The following is an 18,515-nucleotide window of genomic DNA, read 5'->3' on the forward strand; positions in this document are numbered from 1 at the left end:
TTACATCCTGGATACTTATTTATTTTACAATTTGAAGTGGGTACTTTTTTGTTTGTTTATTTGTTTGTTTGTTTGTGAGGGCATCTCTCATATTTACTGATCAAATGGTTAACAACAATAAAATTCTGTATAGGGGAGTCAATGCTCAATGCACAATCATTAATCCACCCCAAGCCTAATTTTCGTCAGTCTCCAACCTTCTGAGGCATAACAAACAAGTTCTTAACATGGAGAACAAATTCTTACATAGTGAATAAGTTACATAGTGAACATTACAAGGGCAGTCATCACAGAAACTTTCGGATTTACTCATGCGTTATGAACTATAAACAGTCAGTTCAAATATGAATACTCATTTGATTTTTATCCTTGATTTATATGTGAATACCACATTTCCCTCTTTATTATTATTATTTTTAATAAAATGCTGTACTGGTAGATAGATACAAGATAAAGGTAGAAAACATAGTTTACTGTTGTAAGAGAGCAAATGTAGATGATCAGGTGTGTGCCTGTAGACTATGTGTTAATCCAAGCTAGACAAGAGCAATAAAACATCCACATATGCAGAAGATTTCTCTCAGAACAGGGGGGGTGAGGTTCTAAGCCTCACCTCTGTTGATCCCCAATTTCTCACCTGATGACCCCCGTGCTACTGTGCCTGTCTTAGGTTGTTCCTCCCTTGAGGAATCTTACCCGTCTCTGGCTAACCAGTCATCTTCCGGGGCCATACAGGGAAATGTAGAGTTGGTAATTGAGAGAGAAGCCTTATTGTTTGAAACGGTTAGCTTTTTACTTCTTTGCATATTTATGAACTGTAGCTTTTATGCCCAGCATTTGTCTTGAGGTATCTTTACCACTTGGAAGAATTATGATACTCGATAAATTTGCTATGAGGCACGAATTCTATTTAAGGGTTGTAATTAGGAAGGAAGAAGAAAAGCTATAGAAGTAGCAGCCAGAAGAAAACATGGGAAGATTGATAATTTATTTGACATATCTTCTTGTAGAGTAACTTCAGCATGTATAGGTTTTAAGCTACTACTTAAATTGCGCACACACATTAACATAATAGGAGCATAGTTACATAACCAAAGCATACCTGTAATTACCAGCCATCTCCAGTGAAACCAAGAAAACAAGTTAGGCACCTTAGGCATTTGTGAAAACTTATCTATGATATGGTGGATATTGTCCAACTGAACTTGAACAGTCTGAGAGAAATCAGACAAATTAAAACAACCCATTCCTGGGGAATGTTCACATCCCTTATGTTCTTTTAACAGTAAATAGTCTGTAGTTGTAAGATTTTGGAGAGCTACAATTTGCACTTGTCCTAATTCTTGATTGAGTTCCAACAGTATAGATCCAGTCAAATTTGTTGTTTTACTGTATGCACAGGCCAGCTTAGATATCTCCTTCCTCATTCCCATGGCAAGTACAGGAAATTGTGGGATGAGTGCATCTACAGCTGTAGCAGTGCGTGGATCTCTGTTGGGGTTTTTTGATGATTATCTTCTGGCATGAGTCTTCCAGAGAGTGCTGATGTTGGAAGCTGTTTTTCATATCATATCTTAGTTCATTTTCGGGGTAGCCCAATTAGGCTTTGATCCTCTGTATAAACACAAACAGACCCTTTGCCTACACTTTTATATGCCCTTTATACACATGTGTAGAACTCATTGGAGGTTACCACACAGGAACTGCCATTTTTTTTTTTTTTGGTATCACTAATCTACACTTACATGATGAATATTATGTTTGCTAGGCTATCCCCTATACCAGGTCATCCCTATAAACCCTTTTACAGTCACTGTCCATCAGCATAGCAAAATGTTGAAGAATCACTACTTGCCTTCTCTGTGTTGTACAGCCCTCCCGTTTCTCCCACCCCCCCATGCATGCTAATCTTACTACCTCCCTACTTATCCCCACCCTTATCCCTCCCTACACACCCATCCTCCCCAGTCCCTTTCCCTTTGGTACCTGTTAGAACATTCTTGAGTTCTGTGATTCTGTTGCTGTTTTGTTCCTTCAGTTTTTCCTTTGTTCTTATATTCCACAGATGAGTGAAATCATTTGGTATTTCTCTTTCTCCGCTTGGCTTGTTTCACTGAGCATAATACCCTCCAGCTCCATCCATGTTGCTGCAAATGGTTGGATCTGCCCTTTTCTTCTGGCTGAGTAGTATTCCATTGTGTATATGTACCACATCTTCTTTATCCATTAATCTATCGATGGACATTTAGGTTGCTTCCAATTCTTGGCTATTGTAAATAGTGCTGCGATAAACATACGGGTGCACTGATCTTTCTCATACTTGATTGCTGCATTCTTAGGGTAAATTCCTAGGAGTGCAATTCCTGGGTCAAATGGTAAGTCTGTTTTGAGCATTTTGATGTACCTCCACACTGCTTTCCACAATGGTTGAACTAACTTACATTCCCACCAGCAGTGTAGGAGGGTTCCCCTTTCTCCACAGCCTCGCCATCATTTGTTGTTGTTCGTCTTTTGAATGGCAGCCATCCTTACTGGTGTGAGGTGATACCTCATTGTAGTTTTAATTTGCATTTCTCTGATAATTAGCAGTGTGGAGCATCTTTTCATGTGTCTGTTGGCCATCTGTATTTCTTTTTTGGAGAACTGTCTGTTCAGTTCCTCTGCCCATTTTTTAATTGGGTTATTTGTTTTTTGATTGTGGAGGCGTATGAGCTCTTTATATATTCTGGACGTCAAGTCTTTATCGGATGTGTCATTTTCAAATATATTCTCCCATACTGTAGGGTTCCTTTTTGTTCTATTGATGGTGTCTTTTGCTGTGCAGAAGCTTTTCAGCTTTATATAGTCCCACTTATTCATTTTTGCTGTTGTTTTCCTTGCCCGGGGAGATATGTTCAAGAAGAGGTCACTCATGTTTATGTCTAAGAGGTTTTTGCCTATGTTTTATTCAAGAGTTTGATGGTTTCATGAATTACATTCAGGTCTTCGGTCAATTTTGAGTTTACTTTTGTATATGGGGTTAGACAATGGTCCAGTTTCATTCTCCTACATGTAGCTGTCAAGTTTTGCCAGCTCCAACTGTTGAAGAGACTGTCATTTCGCCATTGTATGTCCATGGCTCCTTTATCAAATATTAATTCACCATACATGTCTGGGTTAATGTCTGGATTCTCTAGTCTGTTCCATTGGTCTGTGGCTCTGTTCCTGTGCCAGTACCAAATTGTCTTGATTACTATGGCTTTATAGTAGAGCTTGAAGTTGGGGAGTGAGATCCCCCCTACTTTATTCTTCTTTCTCAGGATTTCTTTGGCTATTAGGGGTCTTTGGTGTTTCCATATGAATTTTTGAATTATTTGTTCCAGTTCATTGAAGAATGTTGCTGGTAGTTTCATAGGGATTGCATCAAATCTGTATATTGCTTTGGGCAGGATGGCCGTTTTGACGATATTAATTCTTCCTATCCACGAGCATGGGATGAGTTTCCATCTGTTAGTGTCCCCTTTAATTTCTCTTAAGAGTGACTTGTAGTTTTCAGAGTATAAGTCTTTCACTTCTTTGGTTAGGTTTTTTCCTAGGTATTTTTTTTTGATGCAATTGTGAATGGAGTTGTTTTCCTGATTTCTCTTTCTGTTGGTTCATTGTTAGTGTATAGGAAAGCCACAGATTTCTGTGTGTTGATTTTGTATTCTGCAACTTTGCTGTATTCCGATATCAGTTCTAGTAGTTTTGGGGTGTAATCTTTAGGGTTTTTTATGTACAGTATCATGTCATCTGCAAATAGTGACAGTTTAACTTCTTCTTTACCAATCTGGATTCCTTGTATTTTTTTGTTTTGTCTGATTGTCATGGCTAGGACATCCAGTACTATGTTAAATAACAGTGGGGAGAGTGGGCATCCCTGTCTAGTTCCCGATCTCAGAGGAAATGTTTTCAGCTTCTCACTGTTCAATATAATGTTGGCTGTGGGTTTATCATAGATGGCCTTGATTGTTTGAGGTACTTGCTCTCTATTCCCATTTTGCTGAGAGTTTTTATCATGAACGGATGTTGAACTTTGTCAAAAGCTTTTTCAGCATCTATGGAGATGATCATGTGGTTTTTGTCTTTCTTTTTGTTGATGTGCTGGATGATGTTGATGGTCTTTCGAATGTTGTACCATCCTTGCATCTCTGGGATGAATCCCACTTGGTCATGGTGAATGATCCTTTTGATGTATTTTTGAACTTGGTTTGTTAATATTTTCTTGAGTGTTTTTGCATATACGTTCATCAGGGATACTGGTCTGCAGTTTTCTTTTTTGGTGGGGTGTTTGCCTGGTTTTGATATTAAGGTGATGTTAGCTTCATAGAATGAGTTTGGGAGTATCCCCTCCTCATCTATTTCTTGGAAAACTTTAAGGAGAATGGGTATTATGTCTTCCATGTATGTCTGATAAAATTTCCGAAGTAAATCCATCTGGCCCGGGGCTTTTGTTCTTTGGTAGTTTTTTGATTATCGCTTCAATTTCGTTGCTGGTAATTGGTCTGTTTAGATTTTGTGTTTCTTTCTGGTCAGTCTTGGAAGGTTGTATTTTTCTAGGAAGTTCTCCATTCCTCCTAGGTTTCCCAGCTTGTTAGCATATAAGTTTTAATAGTATTCTCTAATAATTCTTTGTATTTCTGTGGGGTCCGTCGTGATTTTTCCTTTCTCATCTCTGATACTGTTGATTTGTGTTGACTCTCTTTTCTTCTAAATAAGTCTGGGTAGAGGCTTATCTGTTTTGTTTATTTTCTCGAAGAACCAGCTCTTGGTTTCATTGATTTTTGCTATTGTTTTATTCTTCTCAATTTTATTTATTTCTTCACTGATCTTTATTATGTCCCTCCTTCTGCTGAGCTTAGGCCTCATTTGATCTTCTTTTTCAAATTTCGATAATTGTGACATTAGACCATTCATTTGGGATTGTTCTTCCTTTTTTAAATATGCCTGGATTGCTATATACTTTCCTCTTAAGACTGCTTTTGCTGTGTCCCACAGAAGTTGCGGATTAGTGTTGTTGTTGTCATTTGTTTCCATATATTGCTGGATCTCCATTTTGATTTGGTCATTGATCCATTGATTATTTAGGAGCGTGTTGTTAAGCCTCCATGTGTTTCTGAGCCTCTTTGCTTTCTTTGTACAGTTTATTTCTACTTTTATTCCTTTGTTGTCTGAAAAGTTGGTTGGTAGAATTAAAATCTTTTGGAATTTTCTGAGGCTCTTTTTGTGGCCTAGTATGTGGTCTATTCTGGAGAATGTTCCATGTGCACTTGAGAAGAATGTATATCCTGTTGCTTTTGGATGTAGAGTTCTATAGAAGTCTATTAGGTCCATCTGCTCTACTGTGTTGTTCAGTGCTTCTGTGTCCTTAATTGTTTTCTACCTGGTGGATCTATCCTTTGGGGTGAGTGGTGTGTTGAAGTCTCCTAGAATGAATACACTGCAGTCTATTTCCCCCTTTAGTTCTGTTAGTATTTGTTTCACATATGCTGGTGCTCCTGTGTTGGGTGCATACATATTTAGAATGGTTATATCCTCTTGTTGGACTGAGCCCTTTATCATTATGTAGTGTCCTTCTTTATCTCTTGTTACTTTCTTTGTTTTGAAGTCTCTTTTGTCTGATATTAGTCCTGCAACCCCTGCTTTCTTCTTGCTGTTGTTTGCTTGAAATATGTTTTTCCATCCCTTGACTTTTAGTCTGTACCTGTCTTTGGGTTTGAGGTAAGTTTCTTGTAAGCAGCATATAGATGGATCTTGCTTTTTTATCCATTCTATTACACTATGTCTTTTGATTGGTGCATTCAGCCCATTAACATTTAGGGTGTCTATTGAAAGATATGTACTTACAGCCATTGCAAGCTTTAAATTTGTGGTTACCAAAGGTTCAAGGTTAGCCTCTTTAGTATCTTACTGCCTAACTTAGCTCACTTATTGAGCTGATATATACTCTGTCTGGAGATTCTTTTCTTCTCTCCCTTCTTATTCCTCCTCCTTGATTCTTCATATGTTGGGTGTTTTGTGCTGTGCTCTTTCTAGGATTGCTCCCATCTAGAGCAGTCCCTGTAAGATGTTCTGTAGAGGTGTTTTGTGGGAAGCAAATTCCCTCAGCTTTTGTTTGTCTGGGAATTGTTTAATCCCACCATCATATTTGAATGATAGTCGTGCTCGATACAGTATCCTTGGTTCAAGGCCCTTCTGTTTCATTGTATTAAATATATCATGCCATTCTCTTCTGGCCTGTAGGGTTTCTCTCGAGAAGTCTGATGTTAGCCTGATGGGTTTTCCTTTATAGGTGACCTTTTTCTCTCTAGCTGCCTTTAAAACTCTCTTTGTCCTTGATCTTTGCCATTTTAATTATTATGTGTCTTTTTGTTGTCCTCCTTGGATCTTTTCTGTTGGGGTTTCTGTGTATTTCCATGGTCTGTTCTATTATTTCCTCTCCTAGTTTGGGGAAGTTTTCACCAATTTTTTCTTCTAAGATAGTTTCCATCTCTTTTACTCTCTCTTCTTCTTCTGGTACCCCTATAATATGGATATTGTTCCTTTTGGATTGGTTACACAGTTCTCTTAATATTGTTTCATTCCTGGAGTTCCTTTTATCTCTCTCTATGTCAGCTTCTATGCGTTCCTGTTCTCTGGTTTCAATTCCATCAATGGCCTCTTGCATCCTATCCATTCTGCTTATAAACCCTTCCAGAGTTTGTTTCATTTCTGTAATCTCCTTTCTGGCATTTGTGGTCTCCCTCCGGACTTCATCCCATGTCTCTTGCATATTTCTCTGCATCTCTGTCAGCATGTTTATGATTTTTATTTTGAATTCTTTGTCAGGAAGACTGGTTAGGTCTGTCTCCTTCTCTGGTGTTGTCTCTGTGATCTTTGTCTGCCTGTAGCTTTGCCTTTTCATGGTGATAGGAATAGTCTGCAGAACTGGGACGAGTGACGGCTGGAAGAACTTCCCTTCTTGTTGGTTTGTGGCCTTCCTCTCCTGGGAGAACAGCGACCTCTAGTGGCTTGTTCTGCGCAGCTGCGCGCAGACAGGGTTTCTGCTTCCTGCCCGGCTGCTATGGAGTTTATCTCCGCTGTTCCTGTGGGCGTGGCCTGGTTCAGGCTGCTGCTCCAAAGTGGTGGAGTTGGTTGGAGGGGGAGCGGCTGGGAGGCTATTTATTTCTGTAAGGGGCCTCCCTGCTCCATGCAGCCCAGGGGTTAAGGTTCCCCCTAGATCCCCACATTCCCTTCCTCTGGATTAAGTGTCCCGCCCTGCCCCTTTAAGACTTCCAAAAAGCACCCGCCAAAACAAAACAACGACCACAGAAAAAAAAAAAAAGTGACCGCTCGTTTCTCTTTATTCTCTGGCACCAGCCTCAGGCATCTGCTCACCGGTCTTGCTGCCCTGTTTCCCTAGTATTGGGGTCCCTATCCCTTCAAGACTTCCAAAAAGCACTCGCCAAAATAAAACAGAAAAAAAAAAAAATTGTCACTCGCTTTTCTGGTGTCCTCCGGCACTAGGCCTCCGGTGCCCGCTCACTGTTCTTGCTGCCCTGTTTCCCTAGTATCCAGGGCCCCCCACGCATGCACTGTGTCTGTGCTCTGTCCCGGATGGCTGGGGCTGGGTGTCCCGCAGTCCTAGGCTCCGTCTCCCTCCTGCTCTGCGTATTCATCTCCCACTGGGAGCTCGGGGGAGGGGTGCTCGACTCCCGCCAGGCTTGGGCTTGTATCTTACACCCTTTGCAAGGCACTGGGTTCTCTCAGGTGGGGATGTGGTCTGGATATTGTCCTGTGTCCACTGGTCTTTATTCTAGGAAGAGTTGTCTTTGTTATATTTTCATAGATATATGTGGTTTTGGTAGGAGATTTCCGCTGCTCTACTCACGCCACCATCTTGGCTCCGCCGGTAGTATATATTTTACAAACACTGGGACTTCTTATTGGTGGCAAGTATAGTTTATTTGAACTCCTAACACTAAATAGAAAAATATTGCATCCATAAACAGTTTAATCTACTTGAGGAACAGTCAGCCTTTTCATTCTACTTAGGTCTTAACTACCGGATGATACCCACCTCATTATGGAGGGCTCTGTGCTTTGCATAGTCCTATTAAACTAGGTTTCAACTTGGCTGGGTCATGGTGCACAGTTATTTGGTCTAACATTACTCTGCACTTTTTCTGTATGGGTGTTTGGATGGATATGTGTGTGTGTGTGTGTGTGTGTGTGTGTGTGTGTGTGTATGATTGTGTGGGTGGGTGTGTATACATAAATCCTGTAGATCCTATTGGTTCTCTTTCTTTATGGAATCCTGACTAATACAGGTTCTAACAGTTTCAGAAAATATTCACAGATGTGGAACATGGAAGAAAAAATATCATGCATATTTTTAATAGTGTTTAAATATAAGGAAACAGCTTAGAATGAAATTCAAGTGGTTCTGATAACTAAATCCCAAATAAAGCTGATGTACACAGCAACTGAGGGTGATATAGAGGCCAGGCCAGCATTCCCACACTGGAGTAGAGACTCTGCCCAGAGGGTCAGCACAAAATGCTTACAGCCTGTGGGCAGTTTCTGCAAAGAAGAAGAAGAGGGCCAATGTGCCAGATGTTGCAAGTCGGTCTTCCCAAACTTCTTTACATAAGAGGCTGCAAAATGCCAAAGCGGTCAAGGCAGTGTTGCTCCTGCCCTGAATGCCAACCCCAGGAGGGAGCAGAATTATCTCCTCTCCTGATGGGCCAGAACTCTCCATTTTAAAAGGTCTTTCTCTTCTGAAATCACTACTACTAGGAAATAAGTCCTGACTAATAAAGCCCTGGAAAGTATTAGTTTAATGTTTATTTTTCAGATTGTAATCTCAAGAAGAAAAATATGAGCACACTAGAAAAACTGTCAAAGGAGACCATAAAGTACTTCATAGAAAAGATAGACAAATGGAAAACAGCAAGAGTGTTAAATGCTGATTATAAAGAGATCATATCTCATTGATCAAAGTTTCAAAGTTCAAAAATGCCAGTCATAAGCAGTGTTGTTGAAACTTCAGGCAAACAAGTTATTTTGCTTATGCCTTACATAAATTTCTTTGTTGAAACTGATGCAATCTCCTTGAAGGTGAATTTGTGATTTCTAGAAATAATCCAAATTACATTTTACAAAACGTGGTTCTTTTTTCATGCAATTTCAAGTTCAAGAAGTTATTCTATCATCTTCCTGGCACAAGTGAGCCAGACGCTAGAGTATCCTGGTTGTCCTCCTGTCTTCACAATGACCTACCTGTCTTTCCTCTTCTTTCCCATTTTCAGGTCTCAGTTTGGAACTTGTCATGATGGATTGAAGACCACAATAACTGGACAACCTGGACTCTAGACCAGATATTTTATGGGGTATTAACAATGGAATATGGTTGGAATATTTTGTAGACTCTCACTCTGCCTCATATTGATTTTATATCTTTTCAGGATGACTGTGAGAACTAGTCACTCTTGGGCATACCTCAAACTTCTCCAAATAAACTTAGAATTAGAGAGGACTATCCAAAACTGCTCTGCTGCCAGTTTCTGTATTGGCCACTAGAGAAGAATGTTTAGGCAGATATACTTTGGTGATCAATTTGTTGATAAGGAAAATCTAACATACACACACACACACACACACACACATGCAAAACACTCCTTTCTTATGGAGAAAAACTCTCTGATGAAACATAATAGCTTCATAATAAAGTTTAACAACTTTGCACAGTGTCCATAGCCATTTCAGAAACATAAATTTTTTATGTTTTGTTTGGGGCTTTCTATTTGGATAAGAATATAGTAAGGATACATATCCTCTGACTTAACTTTTTTAATGATTAACATGATCAAGAAATAGAACGTCAGTCACTTACTTTCATTGAGAACCTGGAACAGTGAGTCTTAGATGCATTTAAATTCAGTGAGCGATGCATATTTATGACTCTTAAGGAGAATTCTTAGAGGACGAAGGTGAACCAGATTCCAAAACATAAAGGACAAAAGGAGATGACAGATGTTCACCATACTGCACTGTATGTGTTTCTCATTCTCATTATCAGCTGGGGCCACAACACCAGGAATACACAGTTATTATGGAGAGTGAATGTTTGAAAACTACCTTTCATCCTGGAAGCTTCAAAAGACAATTGTATAGAAAGCACAATCATCATAAATGACATAATTTTGGGTTTTTTGTTTTGTTCTGTTTTGTTCTGAGAGATTGTTACTGCTTTTCAAAGAGGGAACATGAAAGTGTCAGTCACAGAGTATTTTATGAGCAGAACATTTTTATCACATGAACTCGTATCTGCTTGGTCTTTGCACCATAGACAAGTGGATTGAGGAATGGCGGGACCAGCAAGTAGAAGGTAGAAAACAGGATATGGATATAGGGGGGAATATAAGAACCAAACCTGTGTGTGAAGAAGGAGAAGAAGGCCAGGAGGTAGAACTGGAGGAAGATACAGATGTGAGGGACGCAAGTACTGAATGCTTTCAACCGAGCCTCCTTCTGGGGTAAATGAAAAACAGTGATAAATATCTGTATATAGGACAATGTGATGAATGTGAGGTCAAAGCCTGCTACAGTGAAGGCCACAAACAAGCCATAGATTTTGTTGATGTGGACATTTTCTGCAGCCAGTTTCACAATGGCCATGTGCTCACAATAAGAATGGGAGACGACTGTTGTAAGATAAAACTGAAACCGGCACTTTATCAGCACCATGCATGGGGCCACAAGAATGGCTGCCCTGAGTGTTACTACAGCTCCTGTTTGGGTGACTAGCTGGTGGGTGAAGATGGCAGCATGCCTTAGTGGATAACAGATGGCCACATAACGGTCCAGGGCCATGGCCACCAGCATGCCTGACTCTATGCCCTGAAATGTGTGGATGAGCCACATTTGAAGCAAGCACGAATCAAAATAAATCTCTGGCACGTGAAACCAGAAGATGCCAAGCATCTTAGGCACAATGCTGGTGGCAAGCGCAATGTCTGTGACTCCCAACATTCCAAGGAAAATGTACATGGGTTCGTGGAGGCTGCGCTCTGATTTGATGATGATGAGAAGCAAGGAATTTCCGATCATGGCAATGAGGTACATGGCACAGAATGGGATGCCAATCCAGCCCTGCACAGACTCTAGGCCTGGGATCCCAATCAGGGTGAGCACAGGAGGCATGAAGACAGTCATGTTGGAAATGGTCATCACGTCCCTGGCAACCCGGAAGCAAACAAAGTAAGGTCATGAGTGGCACTGTTTCACTACTTCATATTTTCATAGAGAGACTTCAAGGTGATTCTGTTTTATTTCTGTAGAACTCTAAGGTCATATACATCTCGTTCATATGATTGATTGGAAAGGAAAGTTCCATAGGGACACATCACTGTTTTCAGTGTAGGCACCACAAACACTGTTCACAGCAAGATGTTATGTGTATGTCAGGCGACTGCATTAGAAGCTGTCTAATCACATGGGGAAGAAAATAACCTGCTGGTCTGTTATTTCCTCTGGACCTATGGACAAAATCATTGGCCCTGTTTATTGGGCCTGGAAATTGCACTTTAACCAGAGTTTCATGAATCTCTCCAGATCTCACCTCCCAGCTACTCCTCCACCGCTCTGCTGTGCTCAGTGGTCTGTGAGTCAGGAACTGTCAGTTTGGACCAGCAAATTCTCAGACACTGACCAGCTTATTAGTGTAAGATCCATATGAAAGAGAATAAAAACAGTTGACACCCAACAGCATAATATATTTATGTATCTATCTATCTATATCATCTGTACCTAGTAAGAATGACTGTCCTTTCAAAGGAAACTGAAGGAGGGGCTCTAGAAAAGATCCTTCATCTACATGTACTTGTGATGAGTCTGCTCAACATTCTCTGATACTTTTTACATTTGTAATAAAACTGTATTCACTTTGTCTGTATTATGACAACTGAAATGCTAAACATAACTTGTAGGTTTAGATTAGGGGTAATTCTGTATTGCACCTCACAGCATTCCTGAGGGGGAGGAGCCTCTGGGGTCATAGAAAGGAGCAGAGCATTATGGAGGGGCTACAGAATTCGTCCTAGATGACTACAGGATATAGGACAGTGGGTAAGTTGGTAAGTAAGCTGTAATGGATGCAGGCTACTTTGATTTAAACTATTCAGAGCTACATGCACATGATATTGGTGAATAAGGGTTCCTAAATTCTTAATGAGTGTAGACAATCTGGAAAGTTTGTATTATTCTGTGAGCTCAGGCAAAATAAATTAATAGGAAATAAAGAAGTGATTAAATATTTTCAGAAGAGAGTTTACTAAAAGGAATCAAATATATGACTAGAATCAGGGGACAGGGGACAGTCTTTGGGATTACAGAATAGACCCAGCAGAAGGCTCTGGCGCCACTGGGTCAATGCCCTCTCAATTCACTGATGGCATAACTTTTTGTCAACTTGGAATTATTATGCCTTATCGAAAACTGTTCTTTCATTAAAATCATTACTTTTATAATAGTATATATTTTGAACAAGAAATTACCAAGTCACACATTAGAGAAATGTTTGTGATTCTATGAGAAACACACTTACATTGTATCATTGTATCATTGTTTTCTAGATTCTCCAATGAAGTTGCTTTATAACAACCAAGTCCAGAAACAGCTGATCCAGTACCGAATGTCACCAAATGCACCAGTAAAGCAGGACCAGCTGTGGCTCAGGAGGCCAGACCTCCAATGAAGAAATCAGTCAGTGGGACGATTCCAGTACAGGAAGGTTTTATCAGCTGGCATGTCAGAGCATGGACACATCAATCAAAGAAGTCCTTGATGTCCACAGGTCTGCTCCTCGATTCTTAATTCTATGCACCCAAATGCATAGACCACTGATTTTTTTCTATAGTGATAATGTTGTTCTTCTTCAAAAATAATCAGTATAAGAACAGGAACATTTAAATAACAGTCACATCGTCTGCCTGGTTCAAAGGAATGAGTTGACGGGGGGCAGAGAGCAGTTGGCAGCTGGGAGAGAACATGAGTGAGCACAGGGCTGGCAGGATGGCGGGACAGCATTGACAAGCTGGTAATGAAAATTATGGGGATAAATTTTTGAGTCGTGAGCCCTCCATGCTACCACCAGACACCTGAAGAGTATTTCAGGCCTCTGTGTCCCTATCACTCATTCCCTACCTGTCACTCCTCAACTCTGTTCTCCTCCTCGGAGTCCAGGCTCATAACTTTTGGTTTGTGTTCTGCGATACTGCTTCCTGCTCTCTACACACTTTTTACCAGGACCCAGGCAATGGCAGGGACTCCGGTCATGTGGTGCTGGAAACACCTGCACACGGTGGGCATCTCTGGGACAGCCTTTGATGCCTTCTGCTGTCTGTAGGAAATGAACACTCTCCCTCCTTGTAAACCTCTTTCAGATCAAGTTGGTGTGTGCATCCCACGTGAAACTCACAGCAAGGTCTATATTATTCCAGAGACCGCCTCATTTTATTGAGGTTGCATTGGAGAAGAATGCTGCTAGGCACCACTTTTCATGTCCCCAGTGGATTTGTGAAGGGAGAGGAATTATGACCCTGGTGACAGATCTCCCATCACCAGCCCTAACCTTGGGGACTCAGCAAATGGTGATAAGGCCCCCATGGGTCGTGTGCCTCTAACATCTCTGCAAACATTTGTACAGATGCACAGGTCTCCTTGCTCTCATCTTCTCTCTCTTCTCACAGGATAACTGTAGATTAAGTAACATACACAAGTTTTCTCTTACAAATTGAGTTCCTTTTCTGTTGTCCTCTACTGCAAAAAATCTAAACGTCTCTTAATGTAGGCATGGACAATACCAGTGAATTTCAATTAAATAAATACCCTGGTGACCCTTCCTTCTCTGAGTCATTTGTGGAAAGAAAAATCTATCTACACTTCTCCTTTGTCATACATGTACAAGTCATTCTGCTGCAGTCTTATTTTTCAGATTATTTACTGAATTAATTTCCAAAAATTTTGATTTCTCAGATTTACCTAATCCATTTAAAACACACTTGAAAAGCACATCCAGTTATGATGAACATTTGCAATTCCTATCTTACTGAGCTCTGAGCCAGTCGACCATGTGACCAATTTTTCACCCCCTCTCCATTCATACCTTCTTCCTTCACTTTTTTTTCCACCCTTACTTTTAAAAGCAGTTGTTATACATCACATGAAGAAAGAAATTCTGCCATGTACACTGATGGAAATAAAAAAGGAAATGGTATATGCCTTCTTATTTCAGGAAATATGGGGAATGGAGTAATACATCTTTCATCAAGAGATCAAATGATAAATTCAAAGACAGACCGAGGCACCAAACACCTTTCTCCTTCACCATTTTAACCTGGTTTCTAGCCCTCCTTGTATGTAACTAACCTTGGGAGGTACTTGAGGCAATGTTGAGACTTTGTCAAATTTAAGAAGAATTCTTTCAGTGGGAAGGAGATGGGGCATTCACAGTGGATTTCAGAGAGAGTAAGAGGGAAGGATGAAAAAGCTCTAAACTCCCTTTCCAGAATTTCTCTTCTGAAAGAGGGGGAAACAGTGGTGCCGAGTTGTGTTGAATGGAATTGACTCAGAGTTCAGCCTGGCATGTGAGCTTATATTCAGCTTATTCTTGACTTACCAACAAACGATTTAGCCCTGTTCTTTTACCTTTTTGATTCCCTCTTCTTCTCTTCTACTGATTGTATTTAAATCCTCTAAGACACCACATGCTAAAATTATGCTTTTGATCTTCATTTGGTAAATGTAGGTATAGAAAAACTAAAGTATGTATAGAGCCAGAAATATGTAGTATATTTAGAAATATTTAGGAATATCTATAAACCTATGTGTGAAAGATTCAAGGTTACTTCACTTATTTGCATATAAAGGTACAGAAGGGACCTAAGTGCATGAAGAGTCTCAGTACCATTAGTCATTAGAGAATGTAAAGTAAAATCACAATGTAACTACACACCAACTACAATAGATGAAAGCTAAAGACTAGCTTGGCAATGATTTTTGATAATGGGGAACATCTACAACTCTCATATACTGCTGTTAGAATGCATAGAATGCATACCCACTTTGGAAGGCAGTTTGAAGTTTGTTTTAAAATTTAATCTATCTCCACATCTTCACCAACATTTGTTAATTCTTGTCTTCTCAGTAAGTGCCATTTTGACAGGTGTGAAATGGGATCTAATTGTAGTTTTGATTTTCATTTCCCTAATGATTAGTGTAGCCACTATGGAAAGGAGTATGGATGTGCCTTGAATAATTAAAAATAGAACCATTTTGTGATCCAGCAATCCTATTCGTGGGAATGTACCTGAAGAAAATGAAAACACTGATTTGAAAAAATGCATACATCCCTATGTTCATTACAGCATTCTTTATAGTAGTCAGGATATGAAACAATCTAAGTGTCCTTCAGTAGATGAGTGGATAGAGAAGAGGTGGTACATATATACAACAGAGTATTATTCAGCCATAAAAAACAATACAATCTTGCCCTTTGCAGCAACGTGATTGTACATAGTGGGTCTTATACCTAGTAAAATAAGTCACGCAAAGACAAATTCTGTATAATTTCACTTATATTGGAATATAAAAAGCAAAAAGAAATGAACACACAAAGCAAAATGCAAACAGATTCTTAGAGAACAAAGTGATGGTTGCCAGAAGGGAGAAGGGCGAGGTGATGGGCGAAAGAGTGAAGGGGATTAAGAGGTAAAAAGATCCATTATGACATAAATAGGTCATGGGGATATAAACTGAAGCACAGGGACTATAATCAATAATATAGTAAACCTTGTGTTTTGACAGATAAAAATTAGATATCATGGTGATCACTTTATAATGTATATGAATAACAAATGACTATGTTGTACAATGTAAACTAATAAAATATTGTATGTCAATTATACCTCAACTTAAAAAGTTAACCGTAAAGCATAGCATACGACAAAGCATTCCCTCTCCTAGTACTTAACCAAGAAAAATAAAAGACTCATTTTTGTAATACTTATTGCCCTGTATTTTAGGATTTTATTTCTTGGCTGTTTTTTGTTTTTAAATCCAGCTTTTCAGGTTTGGATGATATGCATAATATTGGCATCAATTTCTCTCTGTGCAATTGATAGCTCCCCATCCTGCAACAAAGTCCAATGAACTTTTTAAATTAAAGTACCATTGAGATATAATCTTATGAACCTTTCACATGAACAGCATTGTGGTTTCAACATTTAACCATATTATCAAGTCCTCACTGCCCACTCCCCATTGTAGTCACTATTTATCAGCATGGTGAGATGATACAGGGTGACTACTTCTCTTCTACGTGCTGTACTGCCTTTGGTGTGACCTACCTATACTGTGAATGTGAATTATATTGCCCCTTAACCCCTTCCCCCACCCTCCCTACCCACCTTCCCCAGGCCCTTCTCTTTGGAAGCCACTATTCCCTTCTCAGACACTGTGAGTTTGCTCCTATTTTGTTTCTTCAGTTTTGCTTTATTGTTATACTCCACAAATGAATGAAATCATTTGATCCTTGTCTTTCTCTGCCTGGCTTATTTCACTGAGCATAACACCCTCTAACCCCATGCATAGTGTTGCAAATGGTAGGATTTGTTTTCTTCTTATGGTTGAATAATATTCCACTGTGCATATGTACCACCACTTCTTCGTCCATTCATCTACTGATGGACACTTATGTTGTTTCCATATCTTGGCTATTGTAAATAGTACAGCAATAAACATAGGGGTGCTTATGTGTTTGTGAATCAGGGGTCCTGTTTTCTTCACATAAATTCCTAGGAGTGGGATTCCTGTGTCAAATGATATTTCTATTTTTAGTTTCTGAGGAACTTCCATATTTCTTTCCACAATGGTGGAACTAATTTACATTCTCACCAACAGTGTAGCAGGGTATCCCTTTCACAGCATTCTCGCAAGCATTTGTTGTTTCTTGCCTTTTGGGCGTTGGCCATCCTAACTGTTGTGAGGTGATGTTTCTTTGGGGTTTTAATTTGCATTTCCCTGAGGAGTAGCAATGTGAAACATCTTTTCATGTGCTTGTTGGCCATTTGAATTTCTTCTTAGAAAAAGCCTGTGTTCAGGTCCTCTTCCCATTTTTTAATCAAGTTATTTGTTTTCAGGATGTTGAGGTACGTGAGTTCTTTATATATTTTGGGTGTTAACTCCTAATAGGATAAGTCACTTTTGAATATATTCTCCCATAATGTAGGATGTCTTTTTGTTCTGCTGATGGTGTCCTTTGCTGTACCCAAGGTTTTTAGCTTAAAGTAATCCCATTTGTTCATTTTTCATTTTGATTTCCTTTCCTGAGGAGATATATTCAGAAAAAAGCTTTCCGTGTTTATGTCCAAGATATTGGCCTATGTTTTTTTCTATTAGCTTTATGGTTTCGTGACTTACATTCAGATTTTTTATCCATTTTCAGTTTACTTTTGTGTATGGGGTTAGACAATAACACAGTGTCATTCTCTTACATGTAGCTGTCCAGTTTTGCTAACACCAGTTGCTGATGAGGCTGTCTTTTTCCCATTGTGTATGCAAGGCTCCCTTATCAGATATTAATTGACAATATATGTATGGGTTTATATCTGGGCTCTCTATTCTGTTCCACTCATCTATGGCTCTGTTCTTGTGCCAGTACCAAATTGTCTTGATTACTACAGCTTTGTAGTAGAGCTTGAAGTCGGGGAGCATAATCCCCCCAGCTTTATTCATCCTTCTCAGGATTGCTTTGTCTATTCAGGGTCTTTGTTGGTTCCATATGAATTTTAGAACTATTTGTTCAAGTTCATTGAAGAACACAGTTGGTATTTTTATTGGGATTGCATTGATTCTGTAAATTTCTTTAGGATGGATGGCCACTTTGATAATATTAATTCTTCCTATCCATGAGCACGGGATGTATTTCCATTTATTGGTGTCTCCTTTAGTCTCTCTCATCAGTGTCTTGTAATTTTCAGAGTGTAGGTCTTTCACCACCTTAGTTAGGTTTATTCCTAGGTATTTTATTCTTTTTGATGCAATTATAAATGGAGTTGTTTTCCACATTTCTCTTTCTGCTAGTTCATCATTAGTATATAGAAATGCAACAGATTTATGAGTATTAATTTTGTATCCTGCAAATTTGCTGAATTTAGATATTAGTTTAGTCATTTTTTCATGGATTCCTTAGGGTTTTCTATGTACAAATCATGTCATCTGCAAACAGTGACTGTTTAACTTCTTCCTCACCAACCTGGATGCCTTTTATTTGTTTGTGTTGTCTGATTGCCATGGCTATGAACTCCAGTAATATGGTGAATAAAAGCAGTGAAGTCCAATGAGTTTTTGAAGTATTTTTTTCTCTTTCCTGTTAGAAAATGATGTAGTCCTTGTATTGATGCACAGAAATGAGAGACTGGGACTATTTAATGGTTATGCTTACACTTTCCCATGGA

The 18,515-nt window shown here is 39.4% G+C and overlaps 1 protein-coding gene across 1 annotated transcript; it reads right to left on the reverse strand.

Moving 5' to 3' along the window:
* Positions 1-10,290: 10,290 nt before the first annotated feature.
* On the reverse strand, positions 10,291-11,229 carry LOC118912128 (olfactory receptor 52A1). The gene has a single exon (XM_036884926.2). The coding sequence runs from the start codon at positions 11,227-11,229 to the stop codon at positions 10,291-10,293; it is 939 nt and encodes a 312-aa protein (XP_036740821.2).
* Between the last annotated feature and the right edge of the window lie 7,286 nt (positions 11,230-18,515).

The sequence above is a fragment of the Manis pentadactyla genome, chromosome 9, assembly GCF_030020395.1.
Source record: "Manis pentadactyla isolate mManPen7 chromosome 9, mManPen7.hap1, whole genome shotgun sequence".
Lineage (NCBI taxonomy): Eukaryota > Metazoa > Chordata > Mammalia > Pholidota > Manidae > Manis > Manis pentadactyla.